Source organism: Oryza sativa, chromosome 11, assembly GCF_034140825.1.
Source record: "Oryza sativa Japonica Group chromosome 11, ASM3414082v1".
Classification (NCBI taxonomy): domain Eukaryota; kingdom Viridiplantae; phylum Streptophyta; class Magnoliopsida; order Poales; family Poaceae; genus Oryza; species Oryza sativa.
In genome coordinates, this window is record NC_089045.1 from 11905096 (window position 1) to 11933090 (window position 27995).

The following is a 27995-nucleotide window of genomic DNA, read 5'->3' on the forward strand; positions in this document are numbered from 1 at the left end:
GACTGGGTTAGCCAGCCAGTCGGGATGAAGGACTTCCTTAATGAAGCCTGCTGCTAACAGCTTGGTTAATTCCTCCTTGATCGCATCCTTCCTGTCCTATGCAAAACGGCGGAGTCATTGCTTGATGGGTTTGGCGTCTTCCTTAACATGTAAAGAGTGCTCAATCACCTCTCTAGGGATACCAGGCATATCGGATGGTTTCCACGCAAAAATGTCTTTATTATTCTGAAGAAAGGTGATGAGCGCGCTTTCCTATTTACAATCTAACTCAGCGCCTATTACAGCAGTCTTATCAGGATCGAAGGGATCTAAGGGAATCTTTTTGGTCTTGGCATCACTTTCTTCGGTCTTCGTCAGCTTGGTTGTAGGCACTTCTCCCTCGCTTGCCGTGGTCGCAGCCAGTCGGATCTCTTCGCGGGCGAGAGTAGTCTCGTGGGTTTGGGCCATCTCGCAACTTTCTTTGTCGCATGTGACGGCCTGCTTGATGTCGCTCCGTAGTGATATGACTCCTCGAGGACCAGGCATCTTCATCATCATGTAGGTGTAGTGTGGGACGGCCATAAATTTAGCTAAAGCCGGTCGTCCAAGTATAGCATGATATGCTGTCTCGAAATCAGCGACTTCGAAACAAACATTTTCTGTGCGAAAATTCTCCCGAGTGCCGAAGGTAACTGGAAGAGTGATCTGGCCGAGTGGTGTAGCTAACAATCCTGGGATAACACCGTGGAAGGGTGCATTACTCGGCTTTAATTCCGTGCGAGGAATCTGCATATCGTCCAGGGTCTTAGCGAAAAGGATGTTGAGTGCGCTGCCACTATCGATGAGAGTCCGTCGGAGCTTGACATTGCGAACCACTGGGTCTAGTACCAGGGGGTACCGCCCCGGGTGGACCACTCGGTCGGGATGATCCGAGCGGTCGAACTTAATTGCTATTTCTGACCACCGAAGATATTGGGGCGTGTTAGGCTGAACCGCATTGATCTCCCGTTCTGTTAGCTTCTGTTTTCTCTTAGACTCATACGCCAGGGGTCCGTCGAAGATGTGATTAAGTTCTTTGCGATGATCTTGGAAACCAGTCGGGGCATCGTCTTCATCATCTTTCTTCTTTGATGTGCCTTGATCTCCGTCTGAAGGTTTACGTGCGTTCTTGACGTATTGCTCCGCGAACTGTTTGTAGATGAAGCAATCTTTGGCCACGTGGTTGGAGTTTGGATGATGCGGACATTGGGAGTTCATTATCTTGTCGAAGGTGTTGACGCGGGAACGTTGTCGGGAAGATGGAGAGGTGGTCGCCACAAGTTCTTCGGGCTTACGCTTGCGATCCTTGTGGTTGTTACTTCCACTCCCTCCTGCGGTCGATGTATCCTTCTTTGGCTTCCAAGTGGTGCCCGACTGTTTGGACGCGGTAATAGCATCTTCGGCTTTGGCATACTCGTTGGCTTTTTCGAACATCTGCTTAACCATCCTGGGGGGTTTACGTCCGAACTTGCTGACTAGGTCCTCGTGGCGAATGCCTTTAGTGAAGGCGGCAATGATGACGTCGTCGGTGATGTCGGAGATCTTGTTGCGTTGTTCGGAGAAGCGTCGGATGTAATCTCGAAGGGATTCTCTAGACTTCTGAACGACGTTGTAGAGATCAAACTGTGTGCCGGGGCGTTCAAAGGTGCTTTATAAGTTGGCGATGAAGTGATCACGAAGTTCCGCCCATGATCCGATCGTGCCACGGGGTAGTCCGTGGAGCCAGGATCGGGCGGAGTCCGCTAGGGCCACAGGTAGATAGTTTGCCATGGCTTTGCTGTCTCCTCCTGCTGCGCGGATTGCGAGTCCGTAGACGGTGAGCCAAGACTCCAGATTAGTGGTGCCGTCATACTTCTCGATTCCAGTCGGCTTAAAGCCGGCTGGCCAATCCACTCGACGCAGGTCATTAGTGAAGGCAGCTACTCCATCCACGTCGTCGTCGTAGCGATTTGTTGAATGGCGGTGACCTCGTGCTGCACGGCGCTGGTTGATCGTGTCGCGAAGATCGACAGGACGCTGGTGAGGTGGAGAGTGAGGCCGTTCGACTCGGCGCTCCCTGTGACGTTCGGGAGGCGAGTGAACAGATCGTTCGTCGTGACCCCTGCTCCTGCGACTAGATCCTGTGCCGATGATGCTGAGGCTTGGCTGATGATAATCATGAGATCGGAGGTGAGGGACTTGGCTACCAGTCGGAGTGCGGGTGCTTGCGGAGTTGGCTGGAACCGAGGCAGCGATCATGGTCTTCGTCTGGTTCAAGATGTTGACAACATGATCAGCTTGGTTGAGTGCGTCTTCCTTGAGGAGGGTGTCGAGGAGAGTGATTGCTGCAACCGCGTTCTGCTGGGGGGTGCGAAAGACCACTGTTCCATCGACGTCTTGTTGCCCAATGAGCTCTCTCGCTCGGCGCCTGGATTCCAAGGCGCGTTGCTGTCGATCTTCAGCCTCCTTTGCAATCCGTTCACGATCTTGTTGCTCGCGCTGTAGTCATTCTCGCTCCTGTCGCTGTCGCTCTTCCTCCAGTCGGCGATGTTCGGTTTCTTGTCGTATGCGCTCTTCCTCCGCTTCTCGGGCTTGGCGCTGCTCCTCCGTTTCGTTGTCAGCCATGAATACGCCGAAGAAGAGGGGCGTGTAGTTATCCTCATAGCTGTCGTCGAAGTTGTCGAGGTCACCGTGGTCGTAGTGGTAGCCGAAGTCGTCGTAGTCGAGGATCTCGGTTGGTCGAGAATTGACGCCGGGGGAGCTAAGGTAACCATCCAACTCTTCCGTCGAGACTGTCCCAAGAGGTTGGAGTATAACGCCAACCTCTCTAGATCTAGATTGGATCAGGGCCGAAGCCGGAGCTCGCCTAGATCTTCGAGTAGGAGATGTCTTGGCGGTGAAGACGGCGGCCAAGTCATCAGGAAGCTTCATCAGGATTGAGGGATAGAACCCGTCGTCTTGATCTGGTCGCGGAAGAGTAGATTGGATCTCGTCCGAGTGGTTTGAAGCCGACTCGGGAGAGATGATCTTGGAGTAGGCCTCGGCCGAGTTCGGAATACCGAATGGCACGGGGACCTGGTCTCTCCCCGACTGGTTTGAATCCGAGTCAAGGAGAGAGATCTTGCCGAAGTCGTTGGTGATGAAGTTGAGGCTGCCGAACCGGAACGCCTGCCCGGGAGGGAAGGCGAAGTTGTCGATGCCAGAAACGAAACCCATCGCACTTAGTCGGCGAGAACTTGACGCTACCCCTACCTGGCGCACCAACTGTCGAAACAAGATTTCGGCAATAATAAAAGGGGGTGGCTATCAAGCTAGGAAAGTGGATGGGTTTGGAGACAAGGAATTTTATACAGGTTCAGGCCTTCTTATTTAAGAAGTAATACCCTACTCCTGTCCGGGGATGATTCCACCGAGTGTGTTATTGATTGTATGATTGGGAGAAAAAAGAATCGTCCCGAGAGGAACCCTGACCCCTCCTTATATAGGGAAAGGGATCCGTATTACAAAGTACAGTCCATATCCTAACGGAATATGGGATTACAGATAAAATACAATCGTAACCGACTAGGATCCCTGGTATTTTCTTGACATACAAGTTTAGAATCTAACCCGAGTCCTCATAAAAATATTCTATCTATATTTGGTACTGTATATCCGACTAAAGTATAAATGAAAGCAAATTCTTCTGTAGTCACTAAAGGCTAAGGCCTGGGGGTTGTTTAGTTGCTATCATGGGTTCCTCCACGACTCAGGCGAGTGAAAAACGTCACCTGACTCAGGTCGTCAGGCGTGACGGCCCTGTTCGTTTCTTCTGCAAGCATAAATTTTGGATACTCGTGACACGTTTTTCAAACTGCTAAACGGTGCGTTTCGTGCGAAAAATTTATATATGAAAGTTGCTTTAAAATATCAGATTAATCCATTTTTTAAGTTTGTAATAATTAAAACTTAATTAGTCACATATTATTACCAACCCTATTTTCATCTTCATTTTCAGGAGATTCCAACATCAAGCATCGTTAGTTTCACTCAGATAAAAAATCACTAGAATGAGCTTCAAGTTGCTCGCAAAACCCTTTCAATTCGTCGCCGACAGGAAAACAAACAAAAATTCCTTCTATGTGTGCACTGCTCCCTATCTCCTAAGCATTTTCCCCACATTAATTGTGGGTTTCAGCTACCGAGCACCACCTTCTTCCTCTCAAGTCCGGCCACCGAGCACCAATTCCTTGCAGCCAAAACATCCCTAATCAAAACCCACAATCTAATTTCATCAAAACTTTACACGTTTATTGCTACCACAAGACCTGCGGTGTTCGATACTACAAGCATGCCCATCATCGGCTGCTCCACGAAGTGCAAACAACCACCATTAGAGTCGAATTGCTCTGTTTATTCCATTTTGATGGTTGTTGGTACTTCTGAGGCCGAACTTCCCTGCCGGCGAGCTCACTTGGTGCCCCTCTCTGTTCTTCGTATAATTCATATAAGATGGGTTAAGGAAACGCAATTCTTTATTGAGTATTATATGCTTTCTCGTTCATAAACCATATTTTTTGACTTATGAGGCTCAGGCTTCCAACCAAACACATAAGCGTAAGATGGCCTGATCAAGAAGAACCCATGAATTCTCAGGCCACCTTCAGGCTTCAATTTTTCTCAGGCATGGGGTTCGGCGTGTCAACCAAACATGCCCTAAATCAATGTATTTAATTTAAAGCTTAAAATTTGTCCGGACTAGAAAAATTTTCAAGTCGTTTTGATGAACTGATTACAATAAGTAAAATTTTGAAACAGGAATAGATTAGAGGAAATAAATGCAAAATCTTGTATGGTAAATTCAACAAACAGAAACCTCAGCTTATAATTAGGGGCGGAGCTAGCGTATATTAGGGGGTGCCTATGAACTCGGTCAAGAAAAGTTTTTAGCATGTATATATGTACCCCCTCAATACAAACTTAGGCACTCATATCAGCTTAAACTTGATCTAAAATAGAGTAAATTAAACAAGTGGCACCACCCTTCATTTCGCTCTAGCTCCGCCTCTGCTTATAATATTGGAAGTAGGATAATTCTGGTCAGCCGTCAACCACGGACATAAGGTAAAATGTCACCAAAAATGTACTAATTGAAACTATATCGGAGCTTTGTTTTTTTACCATTTGAATTACATCGTGTTAGTAAGCAAGCAAGCAATGATATATGATATGTTCCAACATGGTATAATTTTATTGAAGACAGTGTTATCGAACAAATTTGTGTCCCAAATACTGATGGTCGGTGGACGAAGTTGGTTGAAGGTGATGTCAAATTGTCATGTTTGCATGCTGAAAGTATTCCATCCATCCACAGATATATGAACAAAAGTTTTACACATTAACGTAAGCAACTGGACATATTAACTCACACGAAACAAAGCAACTGGACATAACTGACATGAAACATTCAACACAGAATGCTTTACACATATTAACAATCCAAGCTTGACATAGGCTCACGTATATAAAACTTTATTTCATAAAGTATGCACTCCCTTCATTTATTTACTTAGATCACATCCTCCATGGTATTTAGGAGCACCCTACGGATAGACCTCAAAGACAGCTCGAGCTCTCAATTTTTTCACAATCTTATAGTTATTGAAGCCTGCTTTCTTGAAGAGATCACGCCAGTCATTTTCGTCTCGCTGTCGGCCTTTGGTCGCCACCATCATACCCACATCCATAAGGAGTTGGGCTTCCAGTAGTGGTCCAGAAGGAGCTCCAATCACTATGTCAATGATGATCACCTTCCCTCCATCTTTGCGGGCTGGAATAGCTTTCTTACATTGAGTTAGTATTTTCACACAATCCTCGTCACTCCAGTGGTGAAGCACAAGCTACCATAGATGAAGCCACAAAAAAGTTAAACAAACTTATAATTTGCATTACACAGTTCTTTTTTTTAGTTCTAGTCGTTAACCGTTCTTCTTTATGGTGAAGTCGCAAACTTTTGTTGACAACTTCTGCAGGAACTATAAAATTGAAATACATAGCAACAAAAGATGAACCTTTTATTTTTCAACTATTACTTGTTTACTTCTCAAGTCTATCGTGAATATACTACCTCTGTTATTATATGTATAACATTGTTGACTTTAGAAAATAATGTTTGACTGTTTATCTCATTTTAAAATTGTATCATTTATAAATTTTCTTGATTTTTCTCATTAAAGGTACTTTATAAGCATGACTTATATTTTATATTTATACTAAATTTTTAAATAAAAAAAGTGGTCAAACATCATGCTAGAAATCAGTATAGTCATATATCTATACTTAAAAAGAGGGAATCGTCCTCCCCTCCACTTCCTCATAAAAACCTCTTCCCTCATGTAACTGTGAAAAATCGTATTTCTATAAAAGAACCAACCATAGTATATAAAAAAAACTCACCCAGTGCGAATCCTATCACTAAACTAAATAGAAAAACCGTTATAACGCATGGGCCTATAATTAATTTGAAAATTGAGGAAGTAATAGGTCATAGTACTCACTCCATTCCAAAATATAAGGCATAAACACACTTAACCTAAACATCAAGAAATAATTTATTATCACATCCTAGTTTATTTTACCCTAATAAATATAATGCATGCACCCAATAAAATTATAGATCTTGAGGGTGGATGATTTAAAAATAATAATTTAGTGGATATAAGTTATTAGTTAATTGTATGGATGCATGTCTAATATTACAAAACATTTTTAAAAAATAGTTGTGCATTATATTATGGAATGGAGGGAGCACTAGCTGGCTCACAATATGTGCAAGTTTCTTTGTGGGTGAAAGATAACGGTTGCATTAATTTTACAAATTACCTTGAGCATGACAGCTTGAGCAGGTGGGATGGCGCGGAACATGTCACCCGCTACATAGTTCACCACACCATCACCGCGTTTATTGCCAATCACCCGGGGAAAGTCCAGCACGGTGCACTTGATATGTGGGAACGCCTCGACGATGGCCTTCGCCGCTGCGCCATCGCCGCCGCGGCAGTCGGTCAGCGACTGCACCCCCTGGAACACCTCGGAACACTCCCTCAGAACCGTGGCGAAGCCCGAGTGGTCGTACGCCGCGAGAGCTTGGTTGAAGACCGTGTCGACCTCCGGGTGGAGGCTCGCCATGCTCTCGTCGAACAGCACCGCGCCGTGCACCTCCTCGAACGGCGACGGCGGCGCGGCCGCCGGCACGTCCTTCCTGAACCACTCCGCGAGCCCCATCGCCGCCTCGACGAAGTGCCTGGACGTCCCGGCGAGCACCACGGGCACCTGGCACGGGTGGCCGTCGACGACGGGCGCCCCGCCTTCGCCTTCCACCAGGAGCCACGACAGCGGGGTGAGGCGGTACGTCCCGGCCGACCCGGTGGTGTCGTCGGCGGCGGCGAAGACGCCCGAGTGGACCAGCAGCCGCATGAGGCGGCGGAGGAATGGGAGCTTGGCGGGCGGGAGGGACAGGGCGGCGACAAGGTCGGGCAGCGAGGCGGTGCCACCAGCGCGGTGGATGGCGGTGGGGATGCCGAGCTTGACGGCGCACTGGAACGCCATGGACGTGACGAAGTAGAGGCTGTGGCGCCACAGGTCGGCCTGCGCGTGCAGCAGCTCGTCGTCGGTCGGTGGTGCCAACATGTTGGGAGCCTGACCTGCCATTGAAATGAGATGTACTAGCCTCACTCTGGTCTGTGGTCTGTTTGTTATATTAGCATGGGTGTGAGCATCTGGGGTTTAAATACAGTGAAGCTGTGAGCAGTGACTCTACCGTGGCTCGTGTTCAGCGTGGAGATAGAAAATATATTGCTTAGAGTAGGTACAATAGCAGGCTATAAGCCAGCTACAAACATATTTTAAAGAGATAAAGAAAGAGAGAGATAAGCAGCGGGCTACAAATCTGTAGCCAGCTGCAGCACGGACTTCAAGACGTACTGTGTGTATGACAGGTAGGATCAGATATTAATAGTATAGTAAGCAACTATTGTATGAATTGATTATAATATTGGCTATAGATGATTTGGAGCTAGTAGTTGGCTGTACTATTAAACTTGCTCTTATAATGGCCGAATTAATGGCGTTTATATAGTTAGATTTGGTAGTTGATTTTAATTTATTTATTTATTTATTTTTACATGTGTGCACCGTCATGGCGATACGCCGATACGATAGAGCCCAAAAGAAGCCATCTACGAGTAAAAGCAGCGACAGTTCTGCACTCGACGTACTGTTCCCTGTGCTTATCTCTATGGTCCTGTGATTTCTAGGGACGGATCGAGTTCTTTCTATTTCAGCAGTCACTTCACTTCATCTTGAGTATCACACGAATTCATATGAAACTGGCACTAGAGAATCGGAGCATCAGCCATATTGATCAATTGACCCCCTCCCTACCAGACCGGATCTATAATTTAGAGGCCTCGCTGCTAAACCTAGCTATAAATAAAACTAGATAATTCCCTATGTGTTACTGCGGACTGTTATAAAGATTGATTGCTTTCCCCATGCGTTGTAAAAAACTTGTCTTTCCTGCTTGCGTCGCTCCCATCGCGGGCGACTGGGCGGGCGGAAAAAACCCTAGCCACCGCCGCTTTCCCCCTCCATCCTCCACCTCGCCCCCGCCAGAGCAAGCGGGGCCGAGCCATGGCTCGGCGAGCAAGGACGGCGGCGGCGGGGTAGGCAGCCGTGAAGCGACGAGTCCTCTCCTGCGCAGGGGATGAGGGACGACGTCCTAGCGGCAGCTGCGGCGTCCCGGCGGCGAGCTGCTCCAGCGATAGCAGCGGGGTGGAGGCGGTGAGAAGAGGCAGCGGCGAGTTGGAATCGGCATGTGGCGGTGTGGGTGTGGCCGGATATGGAGGGGCGGTCAACCGGTTTCGGATCTGGCTGCCTTCACCTTGGATCCAGAAGGGGAAGGCCGACGGGAGTGGAGTTGGAGGAGGCGCAGTGGTGGAGTTGGCTGGCTGTTGGGAGAAGCTGGTAGCCGGCAGGTGGAGGAGGCGGTCAATCCGGCCTATGCCGAATCTGGTCGCCTCCATGCTCGGAGGGAGGAGGCTGGCCATAAGGAGTTGGGGGAGGCCAGTGGAGTTGGGGGAGGCCGGCAGAAGGTGCTAGTAGAGGTGGCCGGTGGAGAGGCTGAAAAAGAAGATGGCCGGAGAGGCGCAGCAGGTGCCGTTAGGTGGAGTCGCCACTTGGAGAGGCCGATCGTTTGCTGCAGTTTTGCTTGTTGGAAAGCCGTGGGACACGATGATCAGCAGTGTGGTCAGTGTCCTGGTCGACGGCGAGGGTTCCTCCCAACTGGTTGTTGTTCCCTCCTCCCGTCCATTGGAGACCCTACACCTCTTAGACTGGCCTACTTCAGTCGTGGGGTGCCCCATGTTAAGGAGAGAGACACGGGTTTGGTTGGAAGGTTCTGCTTGGTGAAGATCGGAAGACCGTCCACTCTGTCAGCGCCTTCAAAGTCCTTGCAGCAGCGAGGTGTGTGGTGCTCGAAGCTCTTGTGGCGCAACCGTGTGGTTGAGTTGGGGGTGGAGTCGGAGCTTCTTGCAGTGGCAAGCTCGGCAACAATAACCCCCTTCTCTCGTCCTTGGAAGCGTCTAAGGGTTGTGAAGCATTGTGGCGGCCTTGGTTTCGTGGTTGTCAGGGAGCAAGAGCACGGGTGAAAGCCCTGCTTGGTCTTGGACTACGGCTGATAACGTCGACGCCTGTGGGCGCCGTTCCCTTCCTGAAGGCGTTGTTGCTTGCTCTCCTTTTCTTCGGGTGAAAACTTTATTCCGATTCTTGGACGGACGTTGTTTGTGTTCTCTGACGCTTTTCCTTGGAGGTTTCGTTTGGAAGACCCTGCCCTACGTTGTCATTGTGGTCGCCTAGCTAGTTCGTAGTTTGTTCTTAAGAAGTCGGAGCTGCTCCTCTGAGCTTGGCAACGATGACTTTTGTTTCGAACTTCAGTAGTTCCTCATGTGGGTCTTTGGCCGGTTTCCCTTAATTAACCACGCACTTGTGAGGTTTTCGGGCCCGGTTTTCCCTAAAAACTAGGCCACCTCTCTTCTTCTTAAACGAAAACAGGAACTTTCAACAAATTTAAAATTTTGTTAAGATCTTTCAACATATTTAAAATCGAAATTATTTTATAGTCAAATTAAGCTTGCAAAACTAACCAAGTGTACTGCAAGTTTGAAATTGCAAAAAAAATAAAAAATCTACAACTTGAAAATCTAAATATTTCAGTGGGAACTGATAGAAGCGAAATTGTGGAAATTTCTGGCTGAAAAAGTTGAAAGTTGAATGAATTTTCGTTAACTAAAAATACTCAAATTTTTGGCCGTAATATCCTATTGCAGGGGTGAAATTCCAGAAGTTCCATTCTGAAATATTGAACCCTGTGTACTGTTATTATAGGAATAATCACTCGATCCATTACATCGCTCATTATACTGGCAGAGCATGTGAAAATTGATGTTTCGGTTTTGCTCGTGATACAAATTAAGAAAGCAGGTCCTGGGGTTTTGCAAAGAAACCTTTTATATCCATCGGTGTAGTTGCAGCTAGGGCTGCTTTGGAACCCTCCACAGTATTCCAGTTTTAATATTGAACGGTAAAGTAAATCTCAACAAAATCAGAGTTACATATGCAGCTAATGGTAACCCTAAATAAAAAAAATACTGAGTAGCTAGCTAGTCCTTCTGAGTAAAAACAGATTAGGGATTTAAGAGAATATATTTGTAAGCATTAACTTTAGTGACGAAGACGTCTACATCTCCTTTAAGCCTACAATATGTGAAAAACAACTTAGACGCACAGTAAAATCTGCATATAATCTGGCACGGACAACTGAATCAATCTAATAAAATAGCCAAATAGGTGTGAGAACTCATTAAAACCTGGACAAGGAGGATGAATTTTAAGCATATATGATCCATCCTCGGTAGGAAGCACATACCAAGGTACAAACACAGAATGCTTGAGGACGACAGGAGCGGTGCAATTCTTCAGAAAAACAACGTGGATTATGCATTTTCTTCTACATATACCAAAAATATCATTGAAAATTTAACCATCCAGGCGCCTGCAGCACCAGCAAGAAAAGCCCACCGGAATGGAAATTCCTCCAACGTGAAAATTTGTCAGTGAAATGAAAATTTGCAATCCAGTTTGCATTAGTTCAGAGATAGACAGACAGAGATTTTCGGCATATGCAATGGAGCCGCCTTCAGGGAGTTTATAAAGAAGAGGATAACTTAATGATTAGTACTTCTCATGTGGAGAAGCTGAGGAGGACAGGGAGGAGGGAGATTGAGAAGAAGGCTGAAGGCCATTACTGCGCCGCTGCAGCTTCGGTAAATAAATGCCCCCAATCAGTTTGTTGAAGTGAAGGCGTGTGTAACAGTTTCAGGTGAGGCTGTCGTCTCGGATTCCATTGTAGAGGAAACGACGGGAAAGATGCTAGCAGCGGCGGCCTAGTAAGGCCATTCACAATGCAGTGTTTCATTACACTGTTTCCCAGACGCCACATCAGCTGAAACGAAGATGAAACAAGTTGAAACGTACAATGAAACAGACCTTCTCAATGCTGTGTTTCACTCTAGCGTTTCCAATGCAAATTCAAGGCATTTAATTCCAGCCACATAGTGGGATCGTATGTAACACAAACGTGTGTAGCCACTTGAACACAAAACAAAATACATGCATTCAGCACAGATAGGTACGATTGTTCACTTGATAAATTTAAATGACCATTCAACCAAGTTCACTACATAGCAAAGTTTAGATAACTGAATAGATGTTAACTCGAGGTGAAATATGACAGAACTAAGCTACAAATGACGATGACAAGCAGGTAACTGGAGGCAAATTGACGATGCACCCATAGATTTCATTGATTCTTTCACCCTGTACAAATGAAAGTAGTTCAGACATGACAAACAGGTTTACACATGCAGTAGATAAATATTGGAGGATCACAATTGCATAGTAAAGAAAATAACACATGTTCTAACACCCTGTAGCTACCAAAAAAGAGAAAAACATAGTGATTTGATTCTCAGAACTTACATTGTGAAGACAACAGACTGGAACCTGCAAATAGATTTTTTTTTAGGGAACCTGTAAATAGATTGGAACCTGCAGAGATTAAAAAATATGGCGATGAGCATTCAGAAATTTACAAGTGGACCATAGATATATAAATTACAAGAAAAATAAAATAATTACATTTACTGATTCTCAATTTCCAGTTCTATGTGCAGCACCACCAAACTTATTCCAAATGTGTTCCACCAAATCTTTCTTAAGTCGGTTATGAGCCGCTCGATCTCGGATAGAAATATCTTTTTCTAAAACTCTATCAAATGGTGTGTTCTGTTCAGGAGAGAACTCAGGTTCCTGAACGGTTGATGAACTAGGAGGCACATTTAGATCTAAATCTTCTTCAATAATTCTGGTTTCCTTCTCATCTTCAACTATCATATTGTGAAGTATGATGCAAGCTAGAACAACATCTCGCAGTACACCTCGATCATATAGACGAGCTGGTCGTTTTAAGATGCAAAATCTTCGCTGCAATACACCAAAGGCTCTCTCGATATCTTTTCTTGCCCCTTCTTGCATATCTGCATACAATTTCTCCTTTTCAGTGTTTGGGAGTCGTATTGACTTAACAAACACTGCCCATTCAGGGTAGATTCCATCAGCAAGAAAATACCCAGTATTGTATTGATTCCCATTTACCATGTACTGGACTCTAGGAGCTTGTCCTTTGAGCTCCTTGATAAATACAGTAGATTGGTTCAATACATTGATATCATTGTTGGAACCCGCTGCTCCAAAAAATGCATGCCAAATCCAAAGATCATGCGATGCCACAGCCTCAAGAATCAGGGTTGGCACTTTCTGATCTCCACGAGTGAACTGACCCTTCCATGCTACTGGGCATCTTTCCCAATGCCAGTGCATGCAGTCAATGCTGCCAAACATTCCAGGAAAACCACGTTTCTCACCAAGTTGGAGAAGCCGTTCGGTATCTTCCATGGTGGGGCGCCTAAGATACCTCTCACCAAACACATCTTGAAGACCTTTGACAAAATTCTTCATTGCCTCCATTGCTGTAGTCTCTCCTATCTTCAGATATTCATCTAGTTCATCTGCGCCACTACCAGTAGCCAACTGGCGAATAGCTGCAGTACACTTTTGCAGTGGACTGAGTCCTTTCCGATTAACAGCATCCACCCTTTGTGTGAAATACACTGACCACTGGCCTAATGCCTCAACGATGCGAAGAAAAAGTGGCCTAGACATACGAAATCTTCGACGAAAAATTTTGGAAGGGTAAAGAGGATTTTCTGAAAAGTAATCATTCACTAGTTGCTGATGTGCTTCCTCTCGTGGCCTCTTGATGTGCTTCCTCGGATGATGTCGATGGTCAGAAGCCTCGTTTTGAAGACCTTCTATAGTGGACTGTACTACCACCGTGGCTTCAGTGAGAAGATCATCTATGATCTCATCCTCAGCCAGGAACTCATCCAACAAGTTCACTGGAACTTGACTTCCATCAGTATTTTGCTCAGACATCTTTGAAGAAGAGAGAAACAGTAAAGATAAAAGGGAGGAGGTCTTCGTATGAGAAAAGAGGGAATGAGTTTCTGAGAGGAGTAGAGAGATGGCTAAACTCTGCATAAATAGGCGCCCACTGCATGTGAAACTGACTGCCTAGTGCAGCATTCACACTGCATGTGAAACTGACTGCATAGTGCAGCATTCATACTATATGTGAAACTGACAGCAATACATCATTCACACTGGGTAATTAATATAACTAAATATTGCACCATTCACAGATATGCAGCTCAGATTTGACAAATTCGTGATATGCAGCTGACTGCATAGTGCAGCACAGATATACAGACAATATAACTAAATATTGCAGCATTCTTTAATTATTATAAATAATAGTGCAGCTCAGATTAGATTAGATATCTAACCTTAGTCAGCAAATAACTTTTCCTCCAGCTTTTGTAATGCCTTGTCTCGGCGAGCCTTCTGTTCTTCAGACATGTTACTTGTATCTTGAGTGAGCAGGGAATTGTATACCTCAAACATCTTTGCTTCTTTTTGCTGTTCTGCTGCCTTCAAATTTACGTTTGAAATGTGAATCTGTGCTTCAGTGACCTTCTCACGCTCCAGCTTCCGATCTTGCGTCACTTTGATAATTTTTTCAATATTGTCCCCTAGGATGACAATTCCTTCTGACATACTGTCCTTCTTGCGTTTTCCATTGCGCTCGGCTTGTGCTGCTTCTCTACCAATGGGACGCTTTTGTTCATCTGGAATATCAACCACTTCAGCCTTGTTTTTGTCCTTCTCAATCATTGCACACCACTTGGGCTCTTTTCTCAGTATCTTCCACCAATGCACAAGTGCAAAAGGCTTTCCAAATGTATTTGCATACATCTGTTGTGCCTCCTTCTCCAGCATGTCATCGTCATATCCGCTTGTATTCATTTGAGTTACCTTAGTCCAGTAATCATTGAATTCTCCAATCGATGATTTGAGGCGTGACCAATGAACCTTCAATTGATTTATTTCCCTTGTACGCTTCCCATTCCCTTTTCTGTTGAACTCATCAGTAACCTCTTTCCAAAACGTATCACCTTTCTTTTCATTCCCATGAATGGGATCTTTAGAAGCATTCAACCAAGCACTAGCCAATCTCTCTTCCTCATCATGAGTCCAATATCTCAAACTTCTCTTTTTAGCACTTGCATCATTGATTGCATCTTCATGAATATCAATTTGGACTGTATTGTTAGCTGCAGCTTGGGGTGTTGGTGGTGGAGTAGACATTGTGTTGGTAGTCTGACCAACAAGGTGAAAATTTTCACCTTCTTGTGGCTGCGGCAGACAGTTCTGTTGGAGAAAATTTACGAAGCCTTCTGTAGGATACAACCTGAAAACATAAGAAGCAAATCCAATTGAAACCGATGGCAGCATAAGAAAATCAAACATAGTAAGTTCCAGAAGATGATCCTGACATAGTAAGTACTGACATACTAACAGGTTACTTAAGCATCATACTGATGATCCTGACATAGTAGCAGTGCTGACATAGATTTTTTTTAATAAGATCCTGACATAGTTCAGTCAAGCAAGTACTACAGTATGTGTAAGGAATAATTCAGTCAAGCAACAAGTTCAGTCAAGCATATATGTCAAGTAACAAGTTTAGTCAAGCATACAGAAGACCATGTAGGGCAAGCTGTTGCTGTGGTTGCAAAGAAGACCATATATATCAGTACTAACAGGTTATTTGGTTAGCTATGACGACAGCACAGAGTGTAGGGCAAGCTGTTGCTGTGGTTGCAAAGAAGACCATGTCTGCATTCCATACAGAAGGCTAAAAATATATACCAATGTTAGGATGATACCCTTGGCATTTACACTCAAAGCATTTGTTACCAATGTACTGACAAGGAGATATTTAACAAGCTTTACGTATGTGAATTACATGTTGTACAGTACACTGTCCAGATTGCAAACTGAATCTTTTGCTTTCAATTTCTGTTATACAAGCCGCAATCCATACTGCATACTGAATACTGAATTTTCACTAACAAAGTATTACTGCAATCCATACTGAATACTACATTTTTTCTATTCATTACTCAGGCATATATCAAATTACCAATGTACTGACATACTGATTCTAACAAATTTCATTGAGCATAAACAGGAACTAATTACTAATGCATGAAGAAGAGAGTCATATCATGTATCATAGTGTACAATGAATAATCTGTGACAAGGAGAAAATACCATGAACTTGGGCCTTGTTGGTTTCCTTGCAGAAAAGCAAAATTGGGGGGTACAGAGCCCCATCCTGCTCCTTGCGGTGGCCATGGGGGCATGGTTGACATCGGTACAGCAGGGGATGAACTGGGGGCAGCAACAGCAGGACTTGACGATGGAGTAGGCGGCTGAACTGTTGCCGGCGATGGAGCTTCAGGAGGGGAACTTGCAGGCAGCGGTGGCTGAGCTGTTGCCGGTGATGGAGCAGGCGCCGACGACCTCTTCAGGCCCAGCTGCTTGCCCCCACGCTTATTCCCTCCTCTGCCGGCGGCGCTCAGACGGGATCCACCACCTCCTTGTGGATCCATGGCTGCTGGACGGCGGACGGCGGCAGATGGACAGGATTCACCACCTACTTGTGGATCCAGCTCCGCAATCTCCGCTCGTGGTTCTTGCGCTAGGGTATGGGACGGACGGGGCGATGGGGACTGAGTCTGGCGCTAGGGTTGCAGGTGAGATTGGGGAAAAAAGCTTCGAGCCAGTGCTTTGGGGGCGGGAACATGGAGGTGCTGCGCGGGAAGATGGGGGACTCGCGCGGGAAGAATCCGGCGATGCGCGCGAAGATGGCGAAGAGCAGCGCTCGCACGGGATCCCGGAGGTGAAACGATGAACTCTCAATGCTGTTTCACCCCGTTTCAGTGACCTGGGAAACGGCGCTATCTCGTGTCACCATGGTGAAACGAGTTTACTCTCTCTCCTACCCATTTCATGCAAATATTGCTCTTTTGCTGACTTGTCACTGTATTAAATGCGCATGACACTCAAATGAAACACCCATTGTGACTGGCCTAACGCGAAGCTCCTCGGCTTCCTCGGTTGGTAGGGGAGAGAAACTGAGGAATAAATGGCCTGGTGGGAAATTGCTGGGCTGTCCTACTCGCAGCAATGTTCATTGGGATACAGAAAAGGCCATATAGGTTGTGCATGGTGGAGAAAGAAGAAATCTCGGACAGACAAATCTAATCTGATGGCTAAAATTAATTGAAGTGACGTGGCTTCACCATAGGGCTGGAAAATAGCATCATTGATACTTAGTGGGGATCAATTGTATAGATATATAGGATTCTTTGTTCAAAAAATATTATCAATATAAAATACCCAGTTAAGCTGACGTGCGATGTTTTTAAAACACTCTCAATCTACCACATAGCATAGCTTAAAAATAGAGAGAGAATAAGAGAGAAACACTACTAAAAAACAAATAAAGGATACGGCGCTATAGGTTATAGTGCCGGAATAGTAAAAACCGGCATATATAATGTTTTTCTCACCTCAAATGCGCATCCACGGAGCGCCGTCGGCTACAACAGAAAATGATCCAGATGCGTAGGGAGCACAGGAAGGCAAGTGCATGCATGAAGCCAAGACATCCCACGACTACAAGCCATACAACTAGCAAGACCACACATTCTACAGGTGTGGCACATGGGGCTGCTGGAGCCGTATCTGTGAGGAGCCCGAGCACATCATCGACATATTCTAGACCAAGAGGAAGGCCAAGCACGTCATCGTCATCGCCACGGCAACTCCCTCCACTACTACTCCACTCCACATCTTTGCCGCTGCAACAGGCATAACACGTGAAGAGAATGTCAGGCAGGAGCAAATGTTTGTGGTGCTAAACACTTATTTATTCTGTTTGAGGGCATAATGTGCTTATTTTGATTTGGCTTGGTTGCATTATGAACAACTTTAAATAATGGTTTTATAAGCTCTATGAGAGTACAACATTTATTCCGTGATTTGTCATGCATGGCTAGAATTTATTTTTGATATTATTACACTTAGTTATATTATAAATTATTACTCCTTATTATGAAATAGTGATGTTTTACTTTATTTCCATAGACAATTTGTATAGCCTATGTTGAAGAGGAAATAAACATTGTGAAAAGAAGCATCACAAAATACAAAATTGAGAGATGCAAGACAAGTTCAATCTGTGAAAAGATTTGAACTATCTTTCGAATCGCACACAGCGATTATTGACAATATTGTTTCCCTAGAGAAACGACTATATGTCAATATCCCTAAAAATTGGAAAAAAAACATTTGCACATAAAGCATAATCATTAGAAAGAATGTGAAATCAATTTCGTCACTAAGAAATCTAGGCTAAAAGAAGACTATTTTGGTAGTTATTTTTGTTGAATCTTAAGAATCATGAAAATTGCAATGGATATAGTACAAATACATCTCGTATCATATGCCCGAACGCAACGATAAGACAAATACATCTCATATCATATGCCCGAACGCAACGATGAGACATTATTTGTCACGCACACTGACCATGCGCATCGCGCCATTGTTGGGTCCCAAAACTAATAATTCGGAAACCGACATATTTAACTGTATCAAGCCCTGGATCAGTAAGTTGATACAGCTTCAACAATCTGGATCGTCTTTGCATACGTTTAGACATAGCTTTGAAGAAGATATTATTACATAAAGTAATAGGGTATTTACGAGATTGTGGCTAACTATTACAGCAGAAGTTTTAGAATGACCTAACTCTGTTGTTTTACTATAGACTTAAACCATGTAAATAACCTAGACTTGAAGATTAAGTAAAAAGGGAATTAACTTATGTGATTGAACTCCTGACTTCGGCAAGAACATCTAATGGACTCTGAAAAAGGAGGTTGAAGCAAGGGTGAGTACAACGTACTCAGCAAGCTATTATATTAATCAACAATGAATGTATGAAATGGTAATATTTGAGTAGAGCTAGATTCAATTGCAGAAAGCTGAGAATATAGAGGAAGAAAGCCTGGGATGTCTTTATGCAACAGTATTTAGTAAAGTCTTGAATTAGGTTTCTAACCAAATACCATATGAGTCCCGATACTCAATCCGTGAGCACGGCTATTCGAATAGATTCATTTATACTTTACTGCAGTAAATGTACGCTTTACCCGCAATCCACGACTTGCCAATATTCATTAGCTTAGTCGTAGCCCAGCCTTAGGTTATTAACAATAGTGGCACCTGTTCGATGAACTCTAGTCCCCATGCGCTCTGAACGTAACGTTATCAGCAGCGAGAGGAGTTCTGGCGTTCCCGAGGTTTTTAGAGAGAACTGGTTGAGAGACCCCACGTCATCTCAATTAGGTTTTCACAATATACACACACAGCGATCGCAATATAATCAAGATATTTACCTGCGCCTCGGTAAATATCACATTTGCCCTTCGCGGCATAAGTTTGCCTCCTTCGCGAGGACTTACATATAAGAACCACTGTACAGAGGTACCACATTGTTAATTAACCTAATAACTAGGTCTATCCCCATTCTAGAAGCTGCAGTCGTACTCATTTGACATAAGTATTTGGTGGCAATTATATCGATCGAGACAGTACTAGCCACCCGGAAATCAACCAAATCTTAAGTATTGTCCCAATCTAAGTTTGTTATATTTTTATGCAATCTAACTAGGCATGGCTAAGCAAAATCTAGCATATATCTAGTTTGCTATATGTTCAAGTTATGCATTCAAAATCATGAATGGCTAATGCATAGAATAAAACTATAGAGTATAGGATAATTATGCTCAAAGGAGAGTAATGATAACTTGCCTTGCTCCAACACAAATAAATCCAAGATAGGCAACCTGATTATCCGATGCTCGAAATACCACAGGTTGCCATCCAGAATAAAATAGACTCTATTAAAGAAGAGAGAGAACCAAATTCAATAAAAGCCATAAAATAACAAGAAAACGATGAAGAGCGAGAAAGGCTAGGTTTGGGGGTATAAATATCTCCTTAATGGGTTATTGAGCTAGTATTTTATACGTAGGCTCTAAGGGGTTGGAGGCTAGGTTATAGAGGGAATCAAGATTAGGCTTTGGTGGAATAGTGGCTAGGGTTTAGTTGTTCTCGAGTCGATGCTGAAATAGCATATCGGCTCGTATTTCATGTTTAAGCTATGGGTAGTTTGGAGGGTAAATAGTTGGTATGGAGTTTGGATAGCAGGCTGGCTAGGGTTTCATTTGATTAAGCCGATATCGAGGTAGGATAAACATCGGCAAGGGTTTTGGGTATTTACTAGTCGTCATAGAATTGGGTAGTATGACGACTAGGTTTGGTGTCTAGCCAATGTCAGCAGACAATGTTATGGCTAGAGGGATAGGAAGTTTGTGTAGGTTTAGAGGGGTGGAAGTGTTACTCCAACAACCGTGAGTGGCGGCGGAGCGGCTAGGATCACACAGAGCTTGAGAGCAAACTGTGTGGCGTACAGTGGAGGTCGAGGGAATAGTGAAGCTCTGATCGTTATACGCATTGAGGCGTAAGGTGTCAGAAGCAACACTTTGACGTTAGGTTTGGGTTTTGTCAGACTTTACAACCAACGTTTTGACGTCGGGGTCAGTAGACCGTGCGAACGTCCCCATGGAAGGTGTAAAGTTCCAAACGGTGGTTGTTTAGTGGCTAAAGGGTATTTTGAAAATAAAAGGAAATAATTGAAAGGTGAATATAAGTTTCAATTATAAGTTTAAATCAAATATTTATTCAAATGATATTTGAATAAATTAAAGAAATTCAAATAAAATCTTTAAATAGCAAATTTGGTATCAAAAGTAGGGTTTGAATTTAGATAAATTTAGGTCCAAGTTTCACTAGAATCAGATCTACGGTTTAGGAGATATGGGCTTCTAAAGATTGGAATTTGAATTAAATCTAGAAAAGACGAAAATGTACTGTTCATGGGCCCACCTGTCAGCCTTTCTTTCTCTTTTTCTTTTTCTTTTCTCCTTCTTCTTCCTTCTTCTCGTCTTCCTTTTCTCGGTTCCAGAGAGAGCCGAGAGAAGAGAGAGGAGAAGGCGAGCGGGGCGGCGGCGCTCCGGTGGCTGGAGGGCGGCGACGTCATCGGCCACGCATGTTCCCGCTCACTGCGCATCCGGGGAGGTCGGTGGCAAGCAGAGGGAGCGAGGGAGATGGCCGGAACAGCGAGTAGAAGAGCTTATCTCCGGCGGCAAGAGAAGTGGCTGTGGTGGCTTGATGAAGTGGGTAGGGAAGAGGGGAAAGGGAAAAAACGGACTCGCCAGATGGAGGCGAAGCCGGTGGTGCGAGGAGAGGAAAGGAGGAGCTACGGATGGGGAGATCGACCGACGATGTCGACGATCGGCCATGGGAGGAGAGAGAGAAAAAGATCTCAGAGCTTGAGTTCTGAAGAGGAATGGCGAGTCTTGCCGTCTATTTATAGACGACTAAAGGCGGTGGCTAATGACGGTTTCGGAGGAAAAGGAGAAGGGGAGCACGGCGGCAGTGGCGTGGAGAGGAGGATGACGGTGCCGGCTTTGTCTTCCGATTGGTCGACATTTGCGGCGCGCGTACGTGGCGGCCGTGGCAGAGTTGGACGGCGGAGAAGGAGGGCACGGCACGGCGATGGTGGCGGCGCAACTTGGCGGCGAAGGCAGGACAACGGCGACGGCGCACCAAATGGCGGCGGCCGGTTCCTTAGCGGCGACGGAAGGCGTTGGCGGCGGCGTGCGCGTGCACGGCACGCGCGCTTGCTATGGGCCGACTTGGGCCGCGCGAGAGAGAAGAAGAATTCTGCCCAAAGTTGAAAAGGAGGAAGTCTAATTTTCCTAGAGATTCAAATAATAGATTTAGAGGAATTTGGATGGCTAGATTTTGAAAAAGGATTTGAATAATTTGAATTTGAAGGAAAAATGACTGAGAGAGAGTTTAGAAGGAAATTATATTTGAATATAATTTCCAAAAGAAATATTTCTCCAGTTGGTTTGAGGAGTTTATTTAATATACTCAAATAGAAATTCAAAATATTCAAAACCATAAATAATATGGCTCTAGATTTGAATATTTTTGAGTGGAGGGAATATGGAGGGAATAGAGTAAATAGAATTCTAGCCCAAAATATGTGGTATGAAATTTAAAGAATTAGATATGGGCTAAATGAGGTTTTGAATTTGGGGCGGAGGGATAAAGTCTATTCTCTTAGCACAAGAGCAATTACTCACAATATTTGTAATAATAATATTTCTTGTGCCGAAGAGGGAATCAAGCCACAGGGATTAAAATGGTGGCTAGATTAAAAGGAGAAACTCGAATATTTGGATCGAGAATCAAATGATAGGTTTAAGATCAAAGGATGGGTTAACAATTAATTCCAATAAAATTGGAATTGCTTTGGTTTAGGTTCTAGCACAGTATAGGATGGTTTCTTGGACCATAATTCATAATAGTAAAAAGGGTTTTTCAAACTAAATTTAAATAAAGGAAGTTTTAGGCGAAAGAAGGTTTTAGATTAAAACCAAATCAAGGAATATTTCAAGATAAAATTTTAAATGAAAATCACAAAAGCTTTTGAATATCAAAGAAGGATTTTATGCAGGTTAGCTTTAGGAGGTCTCGCTAATTATAATGTCCTAGGTTTAAAGAGGTTATTAAGAACATAAGACCCGGCATGATGCAAGATTTGAAAATAGCTAATTTTTGGTATGTTACAGCCATTCATCGGCATGCACCACGTCACACCGTGACGCACACCGAGGCCAGCACCAGCGCTACGCGTTGGACGTTGCACTGTGCACCGACTAGCAACCCCGTTGTACCGCATGCCAGCCAATCCGTGCCGTATTAGCCATGCGTGTTACACCGTCAGCCACACCGTAACCACACTGGTCGCATACCTCGTGCCACTTTGATTGCGCATACCGTCGAACCTTGGACGTGCATGAAGCACGCACCACCATGTCTTGAACCAAAGAAAAATTGATCCATACCCTACATACCTTGAAAGGTATACCCAAAATAGAAAGAAACTAGTAATATCTGCAGACAAATTCCGGGAAATAACGTGCTTACCTATTTTTGACACTATGCTCTTGCCAAACCGATATAGCAAGAACACACATATTGTCATAAGCACACTAAGAAAAGGCACTAAGTACTGGATATCCACAAAAATGGAGTAAATACTAAGGATGGATTAAAAGGGTTCGCCACAATGTTATTCAAATTCCCGCATCTTGAATGGACATGCAGTCTCAAAAGCAACGAATTATCAACATTTGAACCATTTGAAATGTGCCATCCACTCAAGAATCCAAGTGGTGGTCCCTGGTACATGTGCATATCTCACGACCACAGTATGAGCTCTTTTCGAAAGTTAGGAAGCTTGAATGGAGGTATGTATGGAGCCTAAATTCCTTGACTAAAAGGAGACTTGTTTCTAGACATTGAGGAGGAGAAAATGAACCCTTAAGTTGTGCTCTTTACCCTATTTTCCCAACTCACCCTACCTCATTTTTCTAGCACACGCTTCCCAAACTGCTAACCAATGTGTTTTTTGCAAAAAAAAAAATCTATACTAAAGTTGCTTTAAAAAAATCATATTAATCCATTTTTCAAGAAGGATTAGCTAATAATTAATTAATCATGCACTAATGAGTCATTCTGTATTGCGTGCGTGAGGGATTCCAACAGCCAAACCCAGTCTTAGATGATTCTTGTGAGAAAAATGGTTAAACAAAGGATTATTGCATACTCAATCAAGCTCTAAGGAATGCAAGGCATCAAAAGAACAGATGTATTGTCAGAATTTCCTATCGTCCTTAATTACTTTTGTGATTATAAGAGCATGACTAAATTGCATCTACCCTAATGTAATGAACAAGACGAGGGTGAAATACCAAGGAATGTAAAGGTATAAGGAATGTAAAGGTATCTATCATCTTGTCTAGAGACGTCGAAAATAATATGCCAAGAACTCCAGCTCCTTAAATCCTTAAAGTAATTAGAGACATCTGGTGAAAAGGAACAAATGTAACTTTCATACTTATTATCACTAAATGTACACCCCATAATTGAGGGAGAGCAAGTTGAGACCTGGCAAATGGTATGAAACCTCAGAATAGACATGCCACATCTTTCCATCAAGGAAGAGAACAAGCAGTTGGAGTACATACCAATGCTGGCACACTTAAAGAACCATGCCTACGCAAATAAGCATTAAGCGAGAACAAGAAGCATAAGAAAATTGTATTATGGACAATAGAAGTTGGCATTAAGACCTATTATGGAAAATGTTTATTTACATAGTAAAATTCATTAGCAGTCAAGTAGAAGTTGAAAAATCAACTAAAGGATCAACCCACAAGTTGATCCTTTGATAGCGGACTGTTAATGAAATTTTGGATTGGGTATTGGCATACAAGTATTAAAAGCCCCAAACCAAGATGATGATACAAATATCATCAAATGAAGAAAGAAAGCCTACTCTTTTGAAATTTGTTTGAGATAAAATGGGACGAAACTAATGTTGCATAGGCCTATAAGCCTACATCATATGAAGAATGGAATCATAATACGTGTATGTCAGAAAATTAGCATGTGACAATACATAGGGTGCACATATATAGTTCACCATTCACAACTAGAAATATGGTTAAAAATTAGTTTAACCCCAAACCATTACCAAGAAGATAATGAAATGTATGTCGCATCAACATTAATGGATCATAGAAAATCTATAAGTCATGAAGAATCCTACAAATTTGACTAATAGATCTTTTTTTTACTGTGACCAATAGATCTTTGGTTGAACTGAATAGCGGTTGGGGAGAAAGAAAGCTATATAGGGAAATTTGTTAAATATATGATCTGAATTTTAGGCCTACAATATATTCGGATTGGTTTCCTAATATGACTACGTATTATAGGATTAATTTCCTACTAGCTCTTCGTGCCTTTGCCTATTAGGACTCGTATATTTCTCATATATATATTTCTTGTAAGCCGCACGAGGAGTGTGCGATAACCCAATGTATCCCCTGCGTTTGTATAACTTCTCAATATTGACCCTTGCCAGTCAGTGCCCGTAGTTTTTTCCCTGTAAGGGTATTTTCATGTAAAATTTGTGTCTCCATTGTGTATCTATTTTCATAACAAGTGGTATCAGAGTGTTGGAGTTCTATCTATACCAGCTATCGGCCCGTCCATCGATGAATCTAACAGGTGGCGGCAGGCGCGCATCCTCCCATCATTTCGTCGAGTTCAATTGTTAGGAGATATCTATCTCTTACCTGTGGCCATCACGTTTGTCGATTCTCATAAATTCGGTCTATTCGATGAGATCGAACTGGTCACATATATCAAAACCAAAGCCACAGCGCTTCCACATCGGATCGAGGACTACCATATTGCCAGGTGCATCTACCGCATGCATTTGCTTGTAACCGGAGTAAAATTAAGTTGACTGTTGTGCACATCTGCTAGCCAGGTCAAGGCAATCAGCCATCATTGCCCTATCTACATGAATTTAATTTCACGTGCGATCAATACTATGTGCACACATCCTTCGTACCAGGAAATAAATTCAATTTGCAGCGATTTCTATTCTGTTCTGGTAAATCCAAATTCATGTTCAATTGCTAAATTAACAACCCAAGTCTACCAAGAGGTTTATACGGTGATCCAAATACTTAGTTTTTGCACTCTGAATGTGTTTTGTGTTTCTGCATTTTATTCACAAGGCGAGTTTGAAGTATTATCGACCACTCCTAGATTGAGATGCAATATTCTCATTATGGCAAGTGAAGATGCAAGTTGGCACATCTATCTAAGAGGAGAAGCATGCAGAAAACAAGAAGCACATCCAAGTTGTCAAGAGAGAGCCTTGCTCCTATCTAGATCACAAGGTGATCAAATTTTTCGGTGAATTTTGCTAACATGATATTGTTGGTATTTCTTAGCGACTAATTCCCAGCAGTAGCACTAGAAATAATCCTGGTATATTATGGTTACAGATATGATCCGCAAGCGCATGGATATATCATTGTAGCATTTCACCCGGGAGTATTCCAAGGTATCGCAAGAGAAGATATGATAAGAGAGAACTATGCTAACAATTCATATATTACTTATATACATCAAAGTCTATGCAGGGGTTAATTCAGTTCAAAGGGTAGGGTGACACACAGAAGAAAGAACTAAGAACTACTCTCACTAAAATATAGTTTAAGCTAAGTGGAGAAAGAATAAGAAAAATATCATTCCTGTACTTCTAGTATACATACATCTTTAGTCTATACTTGCTAGTATACAGTCATGCAACCAATACCTCATACCCAGTGTCCTCCTGGTGTTTCGAGAAGCCACCCCTGACTGCCGAGTTCCTTACGACAGCCCGTCATGACCATACAACCGGGGCTAAATACGGAGGAGTACCCTCCCCAGGAAATTAACTTAGGACAATATACACATGCAGAGGACACCCGTACTAAGCTGTCACCATCAGCGGCCAGCATCTGAACCACTGTATATTACCCCAATTAATGGTATCTAATAATCTAAGCACCGCGCTTACATTACTAAATACTACTCTACATCCTTGCAACCGACATAGAGCAACCGAATAATCGGACATTAAACCCACACCAATACACCTATCTGGAAAGCTAGTTACACGACTATATTGATTCAAGTATAAAGTAAAGTCGGCACTCAAGTAATATGAATGGAATAAAATACCGAACTTGTATAAAGAAGAATATTCTATTAATTCAATAAGTCTTACAAAATAAGAAAGTAAAGCTATTAAAGCCATACTAGAAATCTCCTGAAGACTTGAGGACTATGAAGACTATTCTATTTCCTACTCCACTAGCACTAGAACTACTAAACAATACTTGAGAGAGCTCTTGATCTTCTTCTTGAGGTGTGTGCTTGGAATGAAGGAAGTGAAGGGGTATTTATAGGTGGAGATGACTTGGGAGGGTGGAGATCCTCCATAGCATCCAACGAACATCTTCCTTCTCCTCATGCCATCTGTCCTCCTGAAGTCGGTAATAGCGCGGGAACCGGTCATAACGACCTTAGGTAGTGAGTAGCCTGTGTAAGATGGGGGCTGATTGGGCTCAGTGGTGGGTCGGCCGACCCCTTGCTGGCTCTTCTGGCCCCAGCTTTCTCCAGTAGACTCCCATGTTGGCCCCTAAATCAGTGACATACATTCTAGGCCCATTTGTGATTGTTAAATTGGACATTTAGGCCTTCTCATGCAATTGCACATCACCGGCAGACTTTCGACTAATTGATCGATATATTTCCTCCTCCTTCTCTTCATTTATGAGTGCTTCTCCTGCATACATGTTAGTAGCATAGCATATAGTGGAAGTAATTATTTTATTTAGGAATTATGCATTGCAAGCATAGCTAGTCTTCATATATTGGATAATATTGATGGTCGAAACTGGTTATCATGAGATCTAAGTACTTCGTTTTGTATACAAAAGTTCATGATTCTGCTAGGATTACATAAATTCATGCTAGTAGACTCAAGATTTTATTTCCATGGCGAGTTTGAAGTTTGGGCATCATGTTTCGCGTCGCTGCTTAGTTCACACAGGTTTATACTAGCAGATTCAGGATTTATTCCCAATGGTGAGAGTATGGTCTACTTCTTCTGAATCGAGGGTGTTACATTATAGTCATAGAGATTGTTTGGCGCACAATGATTTTATCTATGTGAGATTCTTTGGATATTGACAATTTTTATGCTACAAGAAAATTGGTCTCAAGGTGAAGATTGTTAAACATGTGATCCAAATATTAGGACTACAGTATATTTAGATTAGTTTTCTAATAGGACTCTATATTATAAGATTAGTTTCCTACTTGGACTTTGTGTCTTCGCCTATTAAGACTCCTATATTTCTCTTGTAACCCTTATGAGGAGTGTGTGACAACCCAATGCATCCCCCTGCGTTTGTATCCAACTTCTCAATATTGATCATTGTCGGTCGGTGCCCGTGGTTTTTTCCCGCAAGGGTTTTTCCACGTAAAATTCGTGTCTCCGTTGTGCATCTATTTTCATAAAAAAATTATCCCAGACGGACGACTTAAGGTTCCTCCCACGAAGAAATATCTTCGCAGACAAAGCTCTAAAGATGTCCGTCTAGGATAATATACTATCTTTCATGTCGGACGTCTTAAATCTCTGCCTGGAATGATACATTTTCGTAGTTAAGCCTCCGCCTTGGACGTTTGGGAGCAAAAATCGTGCATGCATGCTTAGTGAAAAGGACCTCGTATGCGAAACATTTTCCTAGTAGTGATAGAGGAAACCCACTCAATAATAGTATTTGGGAGCACTGCTTGGGATCGATAGA

General features: G+C 43.4%; 2 protein-coding genes across 10 annotated transcripts; both read right to left on the reverse strand.

Moving 5' to 3' along the window:
- Window positions 1–5353: 5353 nt before the first annotated feature.
- On the reverse strand, window positions 5354–7760 carry LOC112936098 (flavonoid O-methyltransferase-like protein Os11g0303600). The gene is made up of 2 exons (XM_026021513.2): window positions 6859–7760; window positions 5354–5876 (listed from the first exon to the last, which is right to left on the reverse strand). Exons 1-2 carry the CDS (start codon window positions 7684–7686, stop codon window positions 5580–5582), a joined length of 1125 nt encoding a protein of 374 aa, XP_025877298.1. The 5' UTR covers window positions 7687–7760; the 3' UTR covers window positions 5354–5579.
- Window positions 7761–11689: 3929 nt separating this feature from the next.
- Window positions 11690–21032, reverse strand: LOC9267506 (glutathione S-transferase T3). 9 transcript variants are annotated; one of them, XR_010737263.1, is made up of 6 exons: window positions 20578–21032; window positions 18449–18493; window positions 17133–17423; window positions 13998–14962; window positions 12073–12141; window positions 11690–11910 (listed from the first exon to the last, which is right to left on the reverse strand). XR_010737263.1 is itself a non-coding variant. In NM_001424236.1 (4 exons), the coding sequence occupies exons 3-4, from the start codon at window positions 16167–16169 to the stop codon at window positions 13999–14001; spliced, it is 1305 nt and encodes a 434-aa protein (NP_001411165.1). In that variant the 5' UTR covers window positions 16170–16869; window positions 17133–17423; window positions 20578–21032; the 3' UTR covers window positions 13490–13998. The 9 variants fall into 9 exon arrangements, 3 of the variants coding, with proteins under 3 accessions (NP_001411165.1, XP_066161168.1, XP_066161169.1); NR_188193.1 differs by lacking the exon at window positions 18449–18493 and adding an exon at window positions 15829–16869 and having other exon boundaries at window positions 11721–11910; XR_010737264.1 differs by lacking the exon at window positions 18449–18493.
- Window positions 21033–27995: the final 6963 nt, after the last annotated feature.

Bases quoted from the DNA above. Each gene is read 5' to 3' on its own strand.
- LOC112936098 (XM_026021513.2), bottom strand. From the start codon at position 7,686: ATGGCAGGTCAGGCTCCCAACATGTTGGCACCACCGACCGACGACGAG. The intron at 5,877-6,858 runs GTAATTTGTAAA...CATCTATGGTAG, and splicing joins CTCAAGCTGTCATGCTCAAG to CTTGTGCTTCACCACTGGAG.
- LOC9267506 (NM_001424236.1), bottom strand. From the start codon at position 16,169: ATGGATCCACAAGGAGGTGGTGGATCCCGTCTGAGCGCCGCCGGCAGA. The intron at 14,963-15,828 runs GTATTTTCTCCT...TTATGTTTTCAG, and splicing joins CAACAAGGCCCAAGTTCATG to GTTGTATCCTACAGAAGGCT.